We start from the raw sequence: 15,795 nt of genomic DNA on the forward strand, positions 1-15,795 counted from the left end.
AAAAGGGCAAACATTAATCAGACAGCCGTGACTGCATGCTCTTTTCCTGCCTGATTAAGGGCTGTGTCACTCACTCTCTGCTTTATTCCACTTTAGAGATCGTTTTTTATTGCCTTCATTTTCAGTTTTTCACCAACAGCTTTCAATTCTATTAGCGACAGTACAGATTGTTTGCTCTTTCAGTCATAATGTTTGCACTACACAGCCCAAACTCACTCATTGTTCAGGGGCTAGTAAATACAGAAGCCCACCACATTGTCCTTGAGCTGTGAGTACAGTAATGTTTCCAAATAAAGCCAGCTTGCTGTCAAGACCAATATCACTCGGTAACAAAAGCAACATCTGTCTAGTTCAACCTCAGTGAAGGCACTCCGACGTCTCCTCCCCACTCAGGAAGGAAGGTGTGTGTCAGGCAGGTAACAAGAACAGATGAGAGCTCCACTTCATCCTCTAAGTCTCAAAGTTATTGTGTCATAACAGAGGGCGATATGAACTGGTCTTAAGCTGACAGCAAGACAGGGCAGAATCTTTTATGAGAGCTTGGTTGTGCATCATCATGTTGGTTATTGTGTACATTGTGCCAGATCTGAGCCAAGAGCTTTTGACCATCTGCTCTGTATCTGTGCTGTGATTAACTCTGCACACAATGAGGGTGAAGAGGCTGGCTCGCACCACTTGGGATTTTCACTTCGCAACCTGTCTGTCAGGGGTCCCTGCCAGCTTGGTGAAAAAGTGTATGGCATGATTTTCTCAAACTCCAAGCCATTACTGCTGAGCATTTTCTCAAAGCTTTTTGATATTTAACACATGAATAAAGTAGATATCATACATCACTATTGTAGATATAAAACATAAAAATGATAGAACAACATAAGTAATAACACAAAAAGTGATAAATTAAATATATGTTATTAGGGTTGTGTATTGGCCCAATTCTATATTGCAATACTGTAAGCAAGGCGATATATTGCTATTTTAAATTTTCGGAAAACTGTCATAGTATAAAGATATTATATTTTAGAATATTCAAAAACAACAAATGTATACTGCATGCAAGAAAACCCTCTTTTTTTTTGCCCCAAACTGCATGTGATTATCATAAAGTGGGCATGTCTGTAAAGGGGAGACTCGTGGGTACCCATAGAACCCATTTTCATTCACATATCTTGAGGTCAGAGGTCAAGGGACCCCTGTGAAATTCACCATGCCAGTTATTCCTCACCAAAATTTAACGTGTGTTATTTGGACTCCTTTGCGACAAGTTGTTATTACATGGTTGATACCAATGGATTCCTCTGGTTCTCTAGGTTCGCTATAATCTCCGAAAGATTGAATAGCGGTCGGGATTTTGAGGTTAATAAAAAATCAATACAGTGTTTTGGAGAATCAATACATTATCGCACAACATATTATCGTTATGTAATTATTAGCCATGTTAGTGGCTACCATGAGCTGGACTTTTTAGTGCTATATCTCAACAACTGTTGGATGGACTGCCATGAAATGTTGTACAGACATTTAGGGTGGCAAGAGGATGAATTGTGATGATTTTGGTGATCCCTTAAAGAGGACCTATTATGCTTTTGTGCCTTAGTCTCCCCCACACGAACTGCATGAAACGTCTTGCTTGAAGTGCTGCCTTTTCTTCCGTAACGTGGTGATGTCACCAAGTAACACATTTGCATAATACCTGCCTAGCAGCTAAAGCGAAAAATAAAGTGTTTTTTTTAACATTTAAGCATGTAAACTCGCTCTTGTAGAAACCCCAAATACAAGTATGCACCTGAAAATTAGCATAATAGGTCCTCTTTAACTTTCATCTAGGGCCATCATCAGGTCAAATTTTTACTTTGTCCAATACTTGGGTTTATCACCAAATACCTGCAGAGCTAATGACATTCCCATCAACTTCAGCTTTACTTGATAATTAGCAAATGTTAGCGTGCTAACATACTAAACTAAGATGGTGAACATTAGGCCTATGGAAGGAGGCTGGGACACGGGCAGACATGGTTCAGGGGGTATGGGGTAGCTATAACACATGCGCAGTAACTGTAACTGAAGCTTCAGTCCGTTGTAATTGGCTCAATTTCGGCGAGTGCAGTCCAGATTTGACTACGCATGTGTTGTACCCCCAAAGACCCAGCCTCCTTTCCATAGGCCTTCATTATACCTGCTAAACATCAGTGTGTTAGCATTGACATTGTGGGCATGTCAGCATGCTGACATTAGCATTTTGCTCAAAGCACTGTTTTGCTTAAGTAGGTCGCTCACATTGCTGTAGACTGTTATTTTATTTATGGATATATTTGCAGTATTTTTGACTTGTTGATATTTCTAGGTAATCCTTTTTTTTAATCTTTTGAGAAAAGCAGCCAATACTTGCAGCCTTGGCTTTAATGCCCTGTGTGAACTCACTGCACTCAGTGTTAATACACTTACTACAGGTAGACTGACACCACAACAACCTTTGTCAGGTATCGTTTTTCTCCTGCCCAGTAGTTTTACACAGAGCCCATTCTTCTGCTCACAGCCAGTTTTCCACTCGACCTCCATGATGTTGCCAGACCAGGTTGCAGATTTATGATGTCGTTTTCACAGCCTCTATTCAATGATGTAATTATTGCCACTCAGTCCCTTTATAGCCCAGGTTTATGGAGGCCTCTTACAACTCCCACCTGCCATCTTGACGTTGGTTTGACTAGCTCTACCTCTGCTAATACTTTTACCTGCAATCGAAATTAAGTGCTGTGATTGACAAATGGTTTACAGCGCTTGAGAGCTCGTCCTAACTGCTGCCGTTAAAAAACTCGCACTAAATTTTTCAGAATAGCCCGGTGCGGGAGGTTAAATGGGCTTGTGCTTGGACAGGAGGAAAAATACACTTTTTACCAAGGAGCATGCTCGGCCATGCGTGAAAAGAGCTGACGCCTGATGAGATGTCATATTACACCCTGACGTGAGGTCACAGGCCACATATCACATCCATAGCCTGTCGTCTACACTGATGAAGTGCTATTGGAGACTTGTTAATAAGTAATGTAACCCAGTGACCTAGTTGCTTGTGACTTGCGGTGGTGCCATATTTAGGCAGCTTTGAACTTCTGCTGCTATAGGTTTACATGTACATGTAGATACACACAGGAAAGCAACGCCTCTTGCACTTATTCTCATCTACTTACATTATTAGCATTTGGCCTGAGGCACCGCTGTCCCTACGAAGAGTTATACAGAGCCTCTATGTCAGCCAAACATCAGCTGCTCACGTTTTTTCTAACATAAGTGCAAAAATAACAGCAACTTACCACAGATGTTGTAACAATTCATGCGCATTACAAACCAGTTGTGTGTGTGCTTATTCAATTTACTCATATAATCATAATTTCTGGGATTTTTAAGTCTTCCAAATTCATCTTTTTGGAGCTGCAGCTTTAAACTAATACAGTGCAAAATGCCGTGTTGTTGTCCTGAAGAACCAGCTATGAGGCAGCCTTCTGTCTATATAAACTTTAATAGACCCTCGCCTCTTGCATGCCCAGTTTCCTAGAATGTGCTGAGGCTGTTAGTTGCCTGGGTAACCGTAAGACCTAACGCTGTATTTCCCAGGTTACCCTCAGATTGTCCACAGGCGCGGGGTGAGAGCTCGACTCATGAGGCTCTTTCCGTGCTCCACATCCAAAAAGTCATCGTCCAGTAATTCAAGCAAGTGGCTCTTCCAAGGCTCTCTCTGTGATGATTTTTTTGTTGTTGTTGTTGTTGTTGTCTAAGATGCTTTTCCTTTCAGTGGCTTTTCTTGGTATGGGAGGCACACACTAAATAAAGACTTTAGTCACACATGATTGCTCCAGCTTGAATTAATTTCAGGTAGAACATTTTGGTTTTACAGTTGAATGTGTAAAAAGAAAGGATGTTGAATGTGTGATTTGATGTGATATTTATATACAGATTACCGGTAGATTGGTTTGTCAAATTTTCCCCAAACCCTGTTTGCTGTTAAAATGTTCTTGATTTTCTACATTGATTTTTTTCACAATTGAAAGAATATATTTTCATCATACTCACCATTTTTAATAATCACGCAGCTGTATATCGACAAATTCTGGACTAATAAAGTGCTCCAGGGATGACGTATTTCTGTAGGCCAACCACGAAGTTAGCGTCTCCCTGGTTCCCGCGACAAAAAGCCAATGGGATTTTTCCATTGGGTTTTGGATTATTGCAGAAAATAAATTCTGTGGCAAACACATGCTTATGATACTCTTATGATAATCTTCACATATGAACACCACTTTTTTTGATTTTTGAGGCAGGAATGCAATCAACAGAAGTAAAAAGCTAACGTCAAGCTATAAACGAACTGCACCACGGTCGCATGAGCGTGAGTATAGACAACGAGGCTGTGAAGGCAGACGAGTCGCCAGGATGACGTTTAATAGTCTCATTTAGCCACTTGTTAGCAACCACCTTTTCAAAGACACATAAAGGCTTCAAACTTCATGATTGGGGTATTTATTGATGTATTTTATGTTGAAGAACAAAACAATAAAATCTCTTCAGCTTGTGTTAACCACAGACCTTATTTCAGGCATCTAACTAAAAAGTTATTCCAAAAACTCATTGACTTCCAGACGAGGGAACCGGAAGAAAATACAATACTAACTCATTTCCAGGTTTTACGAGCACTCTTGATAAGAATGAGCTCAAGCAGCTCTTTTATTTCCTTAAAATATATCGGCTAACATCACCTGTGAATACGACGCATTAGCTCCATAGCAGCAGGTTAATTGTGGTCGGTTAGAAGACGCGGCCTTTTGGCTGTGGGCCACGGTAGTACCCTTGAAGCTAATGAGGCATTTAGACACTGTGTCACACTTCAGGTCTATGAGAGGCCCTGCGCCAACAAGACAAGTCAAACGCTGCGCTGCGAGGACAGTGCAGTCGGTGACAGGGCCCAGACAGCATCTGCCATCATTACAGGCCCATTAAAAAGTTTCACAGGGTTTATGAAGAGGCTCCCTGCCACGAGGACTTTGTTCCGGGGTCCTCAATAACACTAATTATCTCTGCTGCCGTGTTTGGTGTAGAGAAGAAAAGGGCATTTTGATTTTTGTTCGGTTTTGTGAAGTAACATTTGCAAATAAAAGGACCTGATATAACAAGGAGAAAAGGGGCTTCCAAATGGAGTCACTTCAATGGATTTTCTTTGTTTTCAAGACAGTTATATAGAATTTGTGACTCCTTTCATGGCGAAATATGACATTTGGGATAGAGAAGACGCAAATGAATATCTAGGTTTATTTGCTTAGCTATTGCTGATATTTGGAAGTGTAATGGGATATCTAAAAGCCTCAAAAATGCTAATTTGACTGACCAACATCTGTTCACATCTGTTCACATCTGACCCTCTTCCTCCTCCTCTCCAGACAGCGTTGAAGATGAGCTTGAACTATCTACAGTCCGCCATCGCCCCGAGGGCCTGGAACAGCTCGAAGCCCAGACACGTTTCTCCCGCAAGGAGCTGCAGATCCTTTACCGCGGCTTCAAGAACGTGAGTGACGTGGGCCACCATACACCCTCAGCACCATACATAATGTACAGCTCAATGGGCTTTGCTCTCTCTTGGACATCTCTCTCTCTCTCTTTGATATCAAAACCCAGGTTTTCCTTTGATTTTTGTTTGATTTATTCTTTTTTATAAATTATAGTTGACAGGGGTGTTGACGTTTTGACAGCTCTTCCTTCTAGTTCTCATCATTATTCAACGTCCACTCTACTTGTGTAAGCAATAAAATAATAATCAAGCACCTAATGAATGCTATTTTGCTGAATCATCTACATCGTGCATGTCCAGTTGTGCTTACCACAGTAAATTTAATTTTCTGTACATTGTTCACTGTGCCACGGATAATTAGGTCATATCTCCAGCACACTGTGGAAGATTTTCTGATGAGCAATCAGGTCAAAGTCCTCCAGAGCAGCTCACATAAAACCACCTCACTTTATTTTCACCTCTGGTGTGAGGCGTAATGAGATGACCCAGAATTAACTCAACCCAAATTGTCTGGCAATGAAAGAGAGGTGGAGAGCGAGAGTCCTGTGATACAGGAATTCCCATGGGGCTTTAGTTTTCTGTTGAGCCTGCACTGCGCTCCAGCCAAGTCCCTGTAAAGCCTGCCCATTAGTCCACTTCCACTTGAGACAGAGTAAGAGGTAAGAAGTGTACTAATGAGGCCTTTAATTTGTGCCGCACACTGTGCCTGACTTCCTGTAATGCCGAGGGAGAGAGTCTTGCATACGTTTATAGACACCCTCCCAGTTTTTTTTTTTTTTTTACATATTACAGATTTTCCAATTTATTTTTAGCCACTCTAGTGGCTCTCGGGATGGTTGGCAATGTCAGTCGATGGTTTGTCGGTAGGTCCCATGGATGTATTATAAGAACTGGATATTGGACCCCATGATGGCGCCATTTCATTCCAATGTGAATTGCTCGCCTCTTACAAATGCCAAAAACGTTTTCTAGCTTCCAGGTTTACGTCCAGGTAATGCAGCCCACTGATTATGCTCAGTAGTGTTACTCCCACTGGCCCCACTCAGCCCATGGACTTAACGTGTGATGACGTCACAGACTTTGGTTGGGACTGGCCGATGCTACGCTATGATTGGCCAGTCTGTGTTCGAGGGGCGGGACTTTCAATTGGATGGATTGCCATGAAATTCGTACATTCAGGATGAACCCTGTTGACTTTGGTCAACCCCTGGCTTTCTATCTAGCACCACCAGCAGGTCAACGTTGGCATTTGAGTAAAATGTCTCGCCAACTATTGGATGTATTGCAATGAAATTTGGTGCCACATTCATGGTACCTTCCCGATGAATTGTAATACCTTTGGGGATACCCCTGATTTTTCAGCTAGCGCCATCATCAGATCAACATTTCAGTTTGTCCAATACATTAGTTTATGACCAAATATCTAAAAATCTGATGACATTTTCATCATCCTCAGCAGTACTTCGTGTTTAGTGCTAATTGCCAAATGTTAGCATGCTAACACACTAAGCTGTTATTCTCTGCGCTTAATTAAAGAGCTGCTGTTCTGTAGACTCTAAAACCTCCTTTTCATTGTTATTCAAAGATACTCATCAGTGCTGTGTAATTAGACAGATGTTGTTGGTCCAAATTAGTCCAAGAGAAAGCGTCATGGCACCTAAATTACAGAAACTAAATAGCTTTTGTACCTCACTAAGTCCAAAGTGTAGCTCATTTTCTAACTGTCAGGGTCAAACAGCTCATCCCTCTCGCCCCAACCCGGTGACTTTGGCAGAGCTTTTAAGGCCAGCCAGACTAATAGAAGCTGGCATAGTTCCCATGATGAGAAATTTGTCCCTTTGTCCTTGTTGTCCGGGGTTTCGAAGCAAATCAAATGCCTGTGGGTGGCGGGATTAGGTCATTTGTCTTGACAGCAAACTTTACGAGTCATACACTTGAAGCGTAAATGGTCTAAGTGAAGCTTTGTCTTAGATCCAGCAATATGTCTGGCAGAGACCAAAACAAGACCTAAGGCTCTGGGTCTTGCTCGTAAGGTGGAATTCTAGCAAAGGTCACCTTAAAGGTATGAGAGAAGCCATCGTTTCATAAATCCCTTGACCTAAGACTACAGGAAATAACACAGTATTGTCCCCACGTCTGGCTAAATCTGCTGGGCTTTCACAGTTCACAGTCCGGGGCACTGCCTGGGGCATTAGATTAAGATCTCACAGTTTTCTATTCCATCAGCGATGATGCCTCTGTTCACAGGTTTATTTCATTCCCCGCGCCGCTTATTGCCGCATCGCTTCCCGAGTCTCGGAAAAGGAATTTCATGCCTGGCCGGTTTTGCATTTCACAGATTGTATTTGTTATTTTACCATCACGGATGAGCTAATTTTACAAGCATATCAAATGAATACAAATACATTTTTGACCTCTCACTCCGTCTAATGAGATTGGCAATGAATAATGTGTGAAATGGAACAACATGCCAGGGCGAGTAAAAAATGACACCCTCATTTGTTATCATTCTACACAACATACGAGTTATATTATTCCAGTTGCTCTTTGCCCATCATCCAAGTTTTGATTTAAAGGTAAACAAATATACAGATATGAAAAACTCCATTAAAAAATGGGAGATAAGATATAGAAATAAACGGCTATAAATGCACCTGGACCATAACCTTGCATGTTCAGAAATGTAGCGGGTGGGTTACAAATGAAAGAACCACTGCTTGTACAAAAGAAAGCATTAATACCCATGGTTCCTAAGATGCTTAACTAAATTCCTTACATTATAAATGTAAAATATCCCAATGTATTATCTCTTTAATGGGGTAATTTATTCATCTATCAGTTCTTCACTGACGCAGAGAAAAATGCATTAAAAGAAAACCGCTTTCCCAAAAGTTCATTATTAATGACTCATGTAAAGAACAGTGTGTGAATGAGGTCCTGACTTTCAGCTTAGCGGCATCAAAGTTTATCCTGATGGGACCTTAAGGCAGCTCAGGCATCGAGTGAGTGTAACTATTTCACTGAACTTTAAATTGAATTGCAGGGGCGCCGTGCTGTACGTGAGGATAACTCAATAACACACCGGCTTCGTTCTCAATCGAAAAGCTGCCTCCCTCCCTCATGTCATCACGAGGCTCAAAAGAGACGATAAAATACGATGAGATGGATTCTGCCGTCAGTGTGAGACACGGCTCAACAATCACAAAGTTTTGACTGACCTTTAATTTTCCTTCAGGTTTGTGAGGATGAGTTAGCGAGGTTAGAAGAAGAAGAAGAAGCTGACTTGGAACACAGCCATATGTATATTAGTGTCCCACTTAAACAGTGTGTCATTAGTGGTGACAGCTGTAATTACCCATCTGTGTACAAACACACACAAACACACACAGGCGACCGTGAAATTACATGTTTAAAAATCTCCCCCTCCTCTCTATAAGTACTTAATTACATGACATTTCCTTGCACTTCCTCAACTAAAGGTTGACTGTTGACAACCCATTCACTGCAATGTTGTAGAACATAAACAATGCTCTAATTAACAGATGCTCAACAAGACAACAAAGAAATACTTGTTACTCTGTTTCAAATGTACAGAGATGCTGTTGAGCAACTTTGCTTTCAGAGTGGACAGTGTTTTCCCCCCAATGCTGAACATTTCTGTAAACTGAGAAATTTTGGGAAATACTCTCATTCGCTTTCTTGCTGAGAGTTAGATGAGAAGATCAATACCACTCTCAAAATGTGAAGACGTAGCAAAAGACAACTGCGGTGCTAAGTGAATCTGACTACACTTACACAAGGCTACGTACCGTAATTATACGACGGCGGCAAAGTGCGTATATCGCCAAGAAGTGAAAGACAAAGCTACGCTTCCTCCATTTTGGACTGAAAGCGACTACCGGACGCCAGCGATATGTCACGCCTAAAAAGTGGTGTACAAAAGTAAAACAAAATGATTTCTATTCTATTGTCATATTCTACCAAAATGGTTTGCTGATGAACTATAAGATATTATAAATGTAATACGCATTTTCAGTCCAAAACGGCGGCAGCAGCTGTTGTCAAAAAAGCACTGGAGTTTTGTGCTACTATACTCTTTGACGGTGTCTTTAAATGTTGCTGCCGCAAGGTATTGTGGGAGGCATTATCTCCTTTCCTTTCGTAAAGGATGGTCCAGTGTACCCTATCTAGAGGAGATAGGAAAGGAAGCATTGAAGCACCTTTCCCAAGCAAAGCTCTTGGCTGTCATTTCATATTTGCTGTACAGACCTGAGAGTGGTATCAATCTTCCTATCTAACTCTCGGCAAGAAAGCAAAATGTTGACCTTTTCCCTTAAAATTAGTTTGCTCTTGCACATTTTGTGCACTTTATTATTACCCACAAAGCTAAATCAAGAATTTTCAGCTTGAATAGTTTCATCAATCCGTACCACAATTGCCTATATAATTCCGACGCTACTCTGTGTATGAGTATGCTACTCATGGAGAGAAGTTTTCCCCATGCTGCATCATTTGGATTTATACGCTTGTTTAACGTGAACACCACTACACGCTCCACAGACTTCATTAAATCAGGTCGCAGACTGCCAAACTACAATATGAAGACAGACTTGTGCTCATTCTGTCTCTCTAACTTCCCCCAATTTCTTGACCTCACCTCACCCTACAAGATATGTAACTGGGTCTGTGAGACAACAGAAGGAGAGTGTCGGGGGATTCATGCAGACAACCTTGCAGCATCCTCTTAGCTTGAAACACAAGTGTCCCTTTTGAAGCGAGACAACACGGTTTCATCTTTATATTTTCCCCCCCACAGTTCTGTTTCCAAACGTGGCTGATCAAACATGGTCGCAGGAAGGAGGAAACCCAGTGTACCTTGTGATTCTCACTAGGTTGCTCACACTGAGAGAATAGTTTGTCTCTCACATCTCATCATTCTGGTGAAATAGAGCACACATAACTGGCTGTAGCAAAAACGTTTCTTCAACAAAAGTGAAATAGATATTAAATCAAAATATTTAATTCTCAGATAAAGATATACAAAATGTAGATGCAGAAGTGCACAGGTATATTTCCACTATTTTTTTGGTTTCTGTTGAAACTGCATCAGAGATGAGTTCAAGTTATTGTATCTTCTATACAGTCTGTTCCTTATCTTTGATTTCCTTCAACCTCCACTATGGCTGTGATTTACTTTCTAGTACAATATAGAAAACCCAGAGACACATGTGCCTCCCGCTTTGGAAATTGTCTATACTGTATATGTGGAGCATTTCCTCTGTTCCAAACATTCAATATCCTGCCGCAGTGTGCAGCCTCGCACCAAGCAGACATTGAACCTGCACAACTAGCTGCCTTTATCACCACGCTGCCGTGAGCAAGGTCAGCCACTCAGTCTTTGGTTGGCCCTTTTCTTTTAAAAGAGATAAAAGCCTCATTCTTGGAGCTGTTATGTCAGAGTATTCAGTCTTTTCTACTGAATGCTACCGTACAGCCACAGGTGGGTGACAAGGAATGACTGATATCTATTGAGGCTTGGATGGTTTGCAGTTTGAATAACACCAAAACTGTCGAGGTTTAGTAAGAAAAATGCAACCATGTATCTGTGGTAGAATGAAATATCACCCTTCTAAATGCATCCCTCCTCAAATAAAACGATCCATTGATGATGTATTAATTTGAGGTTAAAGAGTAACTTAACATCAAACTGAAAGACTGTATTTCTCTGTCCTCTCTGGTTGAAAATATCAGGTTCATTGCATCCAACAGTGATGTCACGGTGTGCTTGACACACCCTGGAGTACACTTCTACATCACTGAAGAAATGTAACAACAAACAAGATTTTCAGCCGCTGTTAAGCTGCTCTTTAAATATTGAATACTGTCTACTAATTTATTTTTTTTAAAGACAATTTTAATGAGGTAATGTTTGGCCACACTTTAATATAGCCTCTTAAACCTGCAGTAGGCAGAATGTTGTTGGCATCACTGGGCAAACATTCCATAATAACCTTTCAGCATATTAGAATATCAAGTGCTCTGAGAGAAAACTAGACTTCTGCACCTCCTCCAAACATTTGAGGTGAGAAATAGGCATTACAGTATACAGAATATTGATTCATATTTTTATATTGATCGGCGCTGCATAGTTTGACCGTTTGATCGGAGTTTGCGAGTGATTGACAGCTGCCTCTCTGACTTGTGATTGGCCAAAGTCTTTCATCACTGGCTAGATTTTCTGAAGCCTGAAAACAGAGCCATGAGGAGGTGCAGAGGTCTAGTTTTCTATCAGAACACTTGAATTACAATATGCTGAAAGGTTATTGTGGAATTTTTGCTCAATGATGCCAAAAACAATCTGCCTACTGCCACTTTAAGGTGTATACAAATAATTTGTCTGATGTGGTTTTTCCTCAAAAAAGGTAAAAGAGTGTTTCAGTCACACATGTGTTAAATTGGACCATGATTGGCAAGCCTTAACTCAGATTTAAGGTAAGGACTTTAATATAGAAGGGAGTCTTTAATATAGTTGCTGAATGGCCTGTCTTTCTTTCCATCTTGTCTTCCAGGAATGCCCCAGTGGAGTCGTCAACGAAGACACTTTTAAAGACATCTACGCACAGTTCTTCCCACAAGGAGGTTTGTGTCATGTGAGGTTACTGCTTTATTTGCAGCTTTTTGTTGCTGCTTCTTATCTCCTCTGTGTTTTGGACACAAATTGCCTTTCACTCAAGTTTAGAAAAATTGTCCAGAGTACTAAGTTAAACCTTTAACCATCCAAGAAAATGTGTGTGTGTGTGTGTTTATGTGAAAGAGAGAAGGAGAAAGAAGTTTGTATTTATGCAGGCTGGAGTTGTTCACTGTTTGCTCTCATCATTATGCAAAGATTCTACCTGAAGAACAAGAGCAAAAACATTAGGAGGCTTTGATATATCTGTTTCCAGAGAGAAGAAAGGCAGCCCAGTACACATAATGGCTCAGAACACAGGAATGAACAATGATAAAAACTCTTAGCTCTAAGCATATTGTTCTTTTCTCTCATCATGAAAGAAAATACATTCTGAGTCGTTTGAAGTTGTCCAGAAAAAGCTACAAAACTTTCCTTTCAAACCATGTTCATGTTTACAGTAGGTGTTGATTAACCTGTAACCACGGCAGATGTTTTTTGATTTATGTTTCGTTCTCTCCGTAGATGCTTCAACATACGCGCATTTCCTGTTTAATGCATTCGACACAGATCACAATGGCTCTGTGAGTTTTGAGGTAAGTACTGTCATAACTGTCCTTCATATCAATCACTAGTCTACTGTATGTGTGTGTATGTGTGTGTTCAAAAGAAGTAAGCCTTGTCCATCACTGAAACCTCCTTCAAAACTACACCAAACTAAACATTTTTAAAGTTTCCACACTGCGAACCCCCAAGGCTTTACACTGTCACATTACGTAACCTGCAACCCCAATAATTTAAAATTAGCCCAAGCAAGTCTACTTGATATGCTATCAACACGTGATTAATATTCATGAAGGGCATATATTTGCTTATTAGGACAGAAACGCTGTCATTATGCCAAACCAGCGCTAATGTGCAGTCAATTCAGTTCAAAAGTACGCGGATTCCCCGAGGGCCGACGCAGATTATGAGACAGTTAATAACTTGAATAATGAGGTATTTCTGATTTAAGGCGTCTGCACTCTCGCTGTTTCATCATTTGCTTCTAATTAATACCTGACATAATATCCTTGCAGAGAATGTTGATGCGTGAAGTCCGCTGAAATACTACCTACGTTTAATATGCATGGTGAATATTGTTGTTAATGTTTTTGTTTATCCCATAGGTTTCTGAGTACTTGTTGTTCACAAAAGGCTAGTTTTAAATGTGTATATTTTATGCAAATCTCAGTGAATCTTGTTTTCACTGCAGGACTTTGTTATGGGCCTTTCTATCCTTCTGCGAGGCACAATCCAGGAAAAACTCAACTGGGCTTTCAACCTGTATGATATCAATAAAGATGGATATATCACTAAAGAGGTATGTCCCTTTAAACAGTGTCAACAGTGAAATGCCATGAGACAAACCCAAATATTCATCTTTTATGTGAAATAGATTTCAAGGCAAGATTTTTTTGTTAAAGGGTCAGTTCACCCAAAATTCTAAAAAACATTTTTTTACTAGCGTCAGGATGCTAACATGCTCACAATAGAGTGCTGCAGAAAGGAGTCCTAAAACCCGGAAATTAGTTGGCATTTTAGCACTTCCGGTTCCCTCGTCTGGAAGTCGATGGGTTTTTTTTAATGGGTTTTTAGTTTGATACCTGAAATAAGGTCTGTGGTTAACACAAGCTGAAGAGATTTTAGCGTTTTGTTCTACGACATAGAATGCGTCATTAAACTTGTGAATTTTGAAGCCTTTGTGTCTTAAAAAAGGCAGTTAACAAGTAGCTAAATGAGACTACAAAATGTTTTCACACCGAACACTGGTCCGCCTTTAGCTTTAGTGTTGGCGACGTGAAGTCATGCGACCGTGGTGTAGTTTGTTTATAGCATAACGTACCGTAAGCTTTTTACTTCTGGCAATTGCATTTCTGCTTAAAAAATCTGTATCATAAACGTTTGTTTGCCTCAGAGTTTATTTTCTGCTTTAATCCAAAACCCAATGTAAAAATCCCATTGGCTTTTTGTCGAGGGAACCCAGGGTGATGCTAACTTCCTGATTGGCCTAAAAAAATACTTCATCCCAGCAGCACTCTATGACGATGCTTGCATGTCGATGTTTAACAGGTGTAATATTTATGTTCATCATCTTAGTTTCTTAGTTCAGCTTGTTAGCATGCCAACATTAGATTATTATCACTAAACACAAAGTATAGGCTGGTGGCAATGTCATTAGTTTTGCAGATATTTTGTTATAAAAAAAAAAAAAAAATTTTTTATCAAGGACACTCAGATCCACTGACCAGTTGCTTCTGACCATCCCTAGGTCTAGGTTATAGCTCAGGGGTGACTGAGCCTTTTCAGTTGCAGCTCCAAAGCTCTGGAGCGCTCTGCCTCCACATGTTCGGCTGCCCCCCCCCCACTCTGCCTGTTTTTAAATCAGACCTCAAAACACACTTTTATTCCTTGGCTTTCGGCTCGGCATGAGAGTTGCCTTTTTTTAATCCTTTTTTCCTTTCCTATTTGTTTTAACGCATTTATTGTTTTAATGTCCTGTTTGTTTTAAATTGCTCTTAGTGTTTTATTGTGTTGTCTTATGTTTAATTGTGCAGCACTTTGGTCAACTTTTGTTGTTTTTTAAATGTGCTTTATAAATTAATTTGGATTTGATTGGACAAGTGAACATTTTGAGCTGATGATGGGGATATTACAATTCATCCTGAGGTCGACATGGATGTCTGTACTAAATTTAATTAAAATCCATCCAATAGCTGTGGAGACATATTACTCAAAACCACAAATGTGCTATAGAGGAAATGTTAGGAAATAATCAAGCTCATTAGGATTTATCCTGAATGTACAAAATGTCATGGCAATCCATCAAATAGTTACTGTATATAGAGATATTTCAGTTTGGACCACAGTTGTGGACTGGAAAACATCCATTACCATCCCGAGAGTCACGCTGCAAGTGTGCCTAAAAACTCAACAGTGGCAGTGCGACAGCGTCCCTGTCACTCTGGATAATCCACAAACTTCACTATCAACAGTTTTCATGGAGACTATTTATTTCAGCAGAAAGTAGTTTCAGTAAAAGCCGTTGACAGTGAGGTCTGTGGATTAGCCAGAGTAACAGGGATATCGCTTCTCTTCATTTTCCAAATGTCATTTTTCAAATCTTTGAGCACCACTAATGAAATCCCATTCACCTTAATTGTATAGGAGTAGCACCAGCAATCTATATGAATGGATTTTTTTTGTAATTTGGGTGAACTGACCCTTTTCTGTGCGTCGCAGGAAATGCTAGACATAATGAAGGCCATCTACGACATGATGGGAAAATGCACATACCCTGTCCTCAAGGAGGAGACGCCTCGTCAGCACGTAGAAGTATTCTTTCAGGCAAGTGTGTCGTTGGCAGCGCTCACCGCACTGTTAATGTCAGTCGCAGTAAAAAAATGTAATCTCCCTCTCTCTCCGTCTCCAACAGAAGATGGATAAGAATAAAGACGGAGTGGTAACCATCGACGAGTTCATCGACTGCTGCCAAAATGTAAGCCGGATATCCCGTCACATCTCTTCCACTACTGTT

General features: G+C 40.5%; 1 protein-coding gene across 9 annotated transcripts in view; it reads left to right on the forward strand.

Annotated features, from left to right (window-relative positions):
- kcnip4a (potassium voltage-gated channel interacting protein 4a) overlaps nt 1-15,795 on the forward strand; it is a 148,208-nt gene that overhangs the window by 129,168 nt on the left and 3,245 nt on the right. For 8 of the 9 annotated variants that reach the window (XM_074624424.1, XM_074624427.1, XM_074624432.1 and 5 more), the window contains 6 exons: nt 5,424-5,548; nt 12,121-12,190; nt 12,744-12,814; nt 13,474-13,581; nt 15,501-15,605; nt 15,694-15,756. In XM_074624424.1, the coding sequence (XP_074480525.1) occupies nt 5,424-5,548; nt 12,121-12,190; nt 12,744-12,814; nt 13,474-13,581; nt 15,501-15,605; nt 15,694-15,756 (542 nt within the window). Of the gene's footprint in view, nt 1-3,606; nt 3,707-5,423; nt 5,549-12,120; nt 12,191-12,743; nt 12,815-13,473; nt 13,582-15,500; nt 15,606-15,693; nt 15,757-15,795 lie in introns of all 9 variants that reach the window. The other variant, XM_074624426.1, reaches the window with a different exon arrangement.

Source organism: Sebastes fasciatus, chromosome 22 (genome assembly GCF_043250625.1).
Source record: "Sebastes fasciatus isolate fSebFas1 chromosome 22, fSebFas1.pri, whole genome shotgun sequence".
NCBI classification, from domain to species: domain Eukaryota; kingdom Metazoa; phylum Chordata; class Actinopteri; order Perciformes; family Sebastidae; genus Sebastes; species Sebastes fasciatus.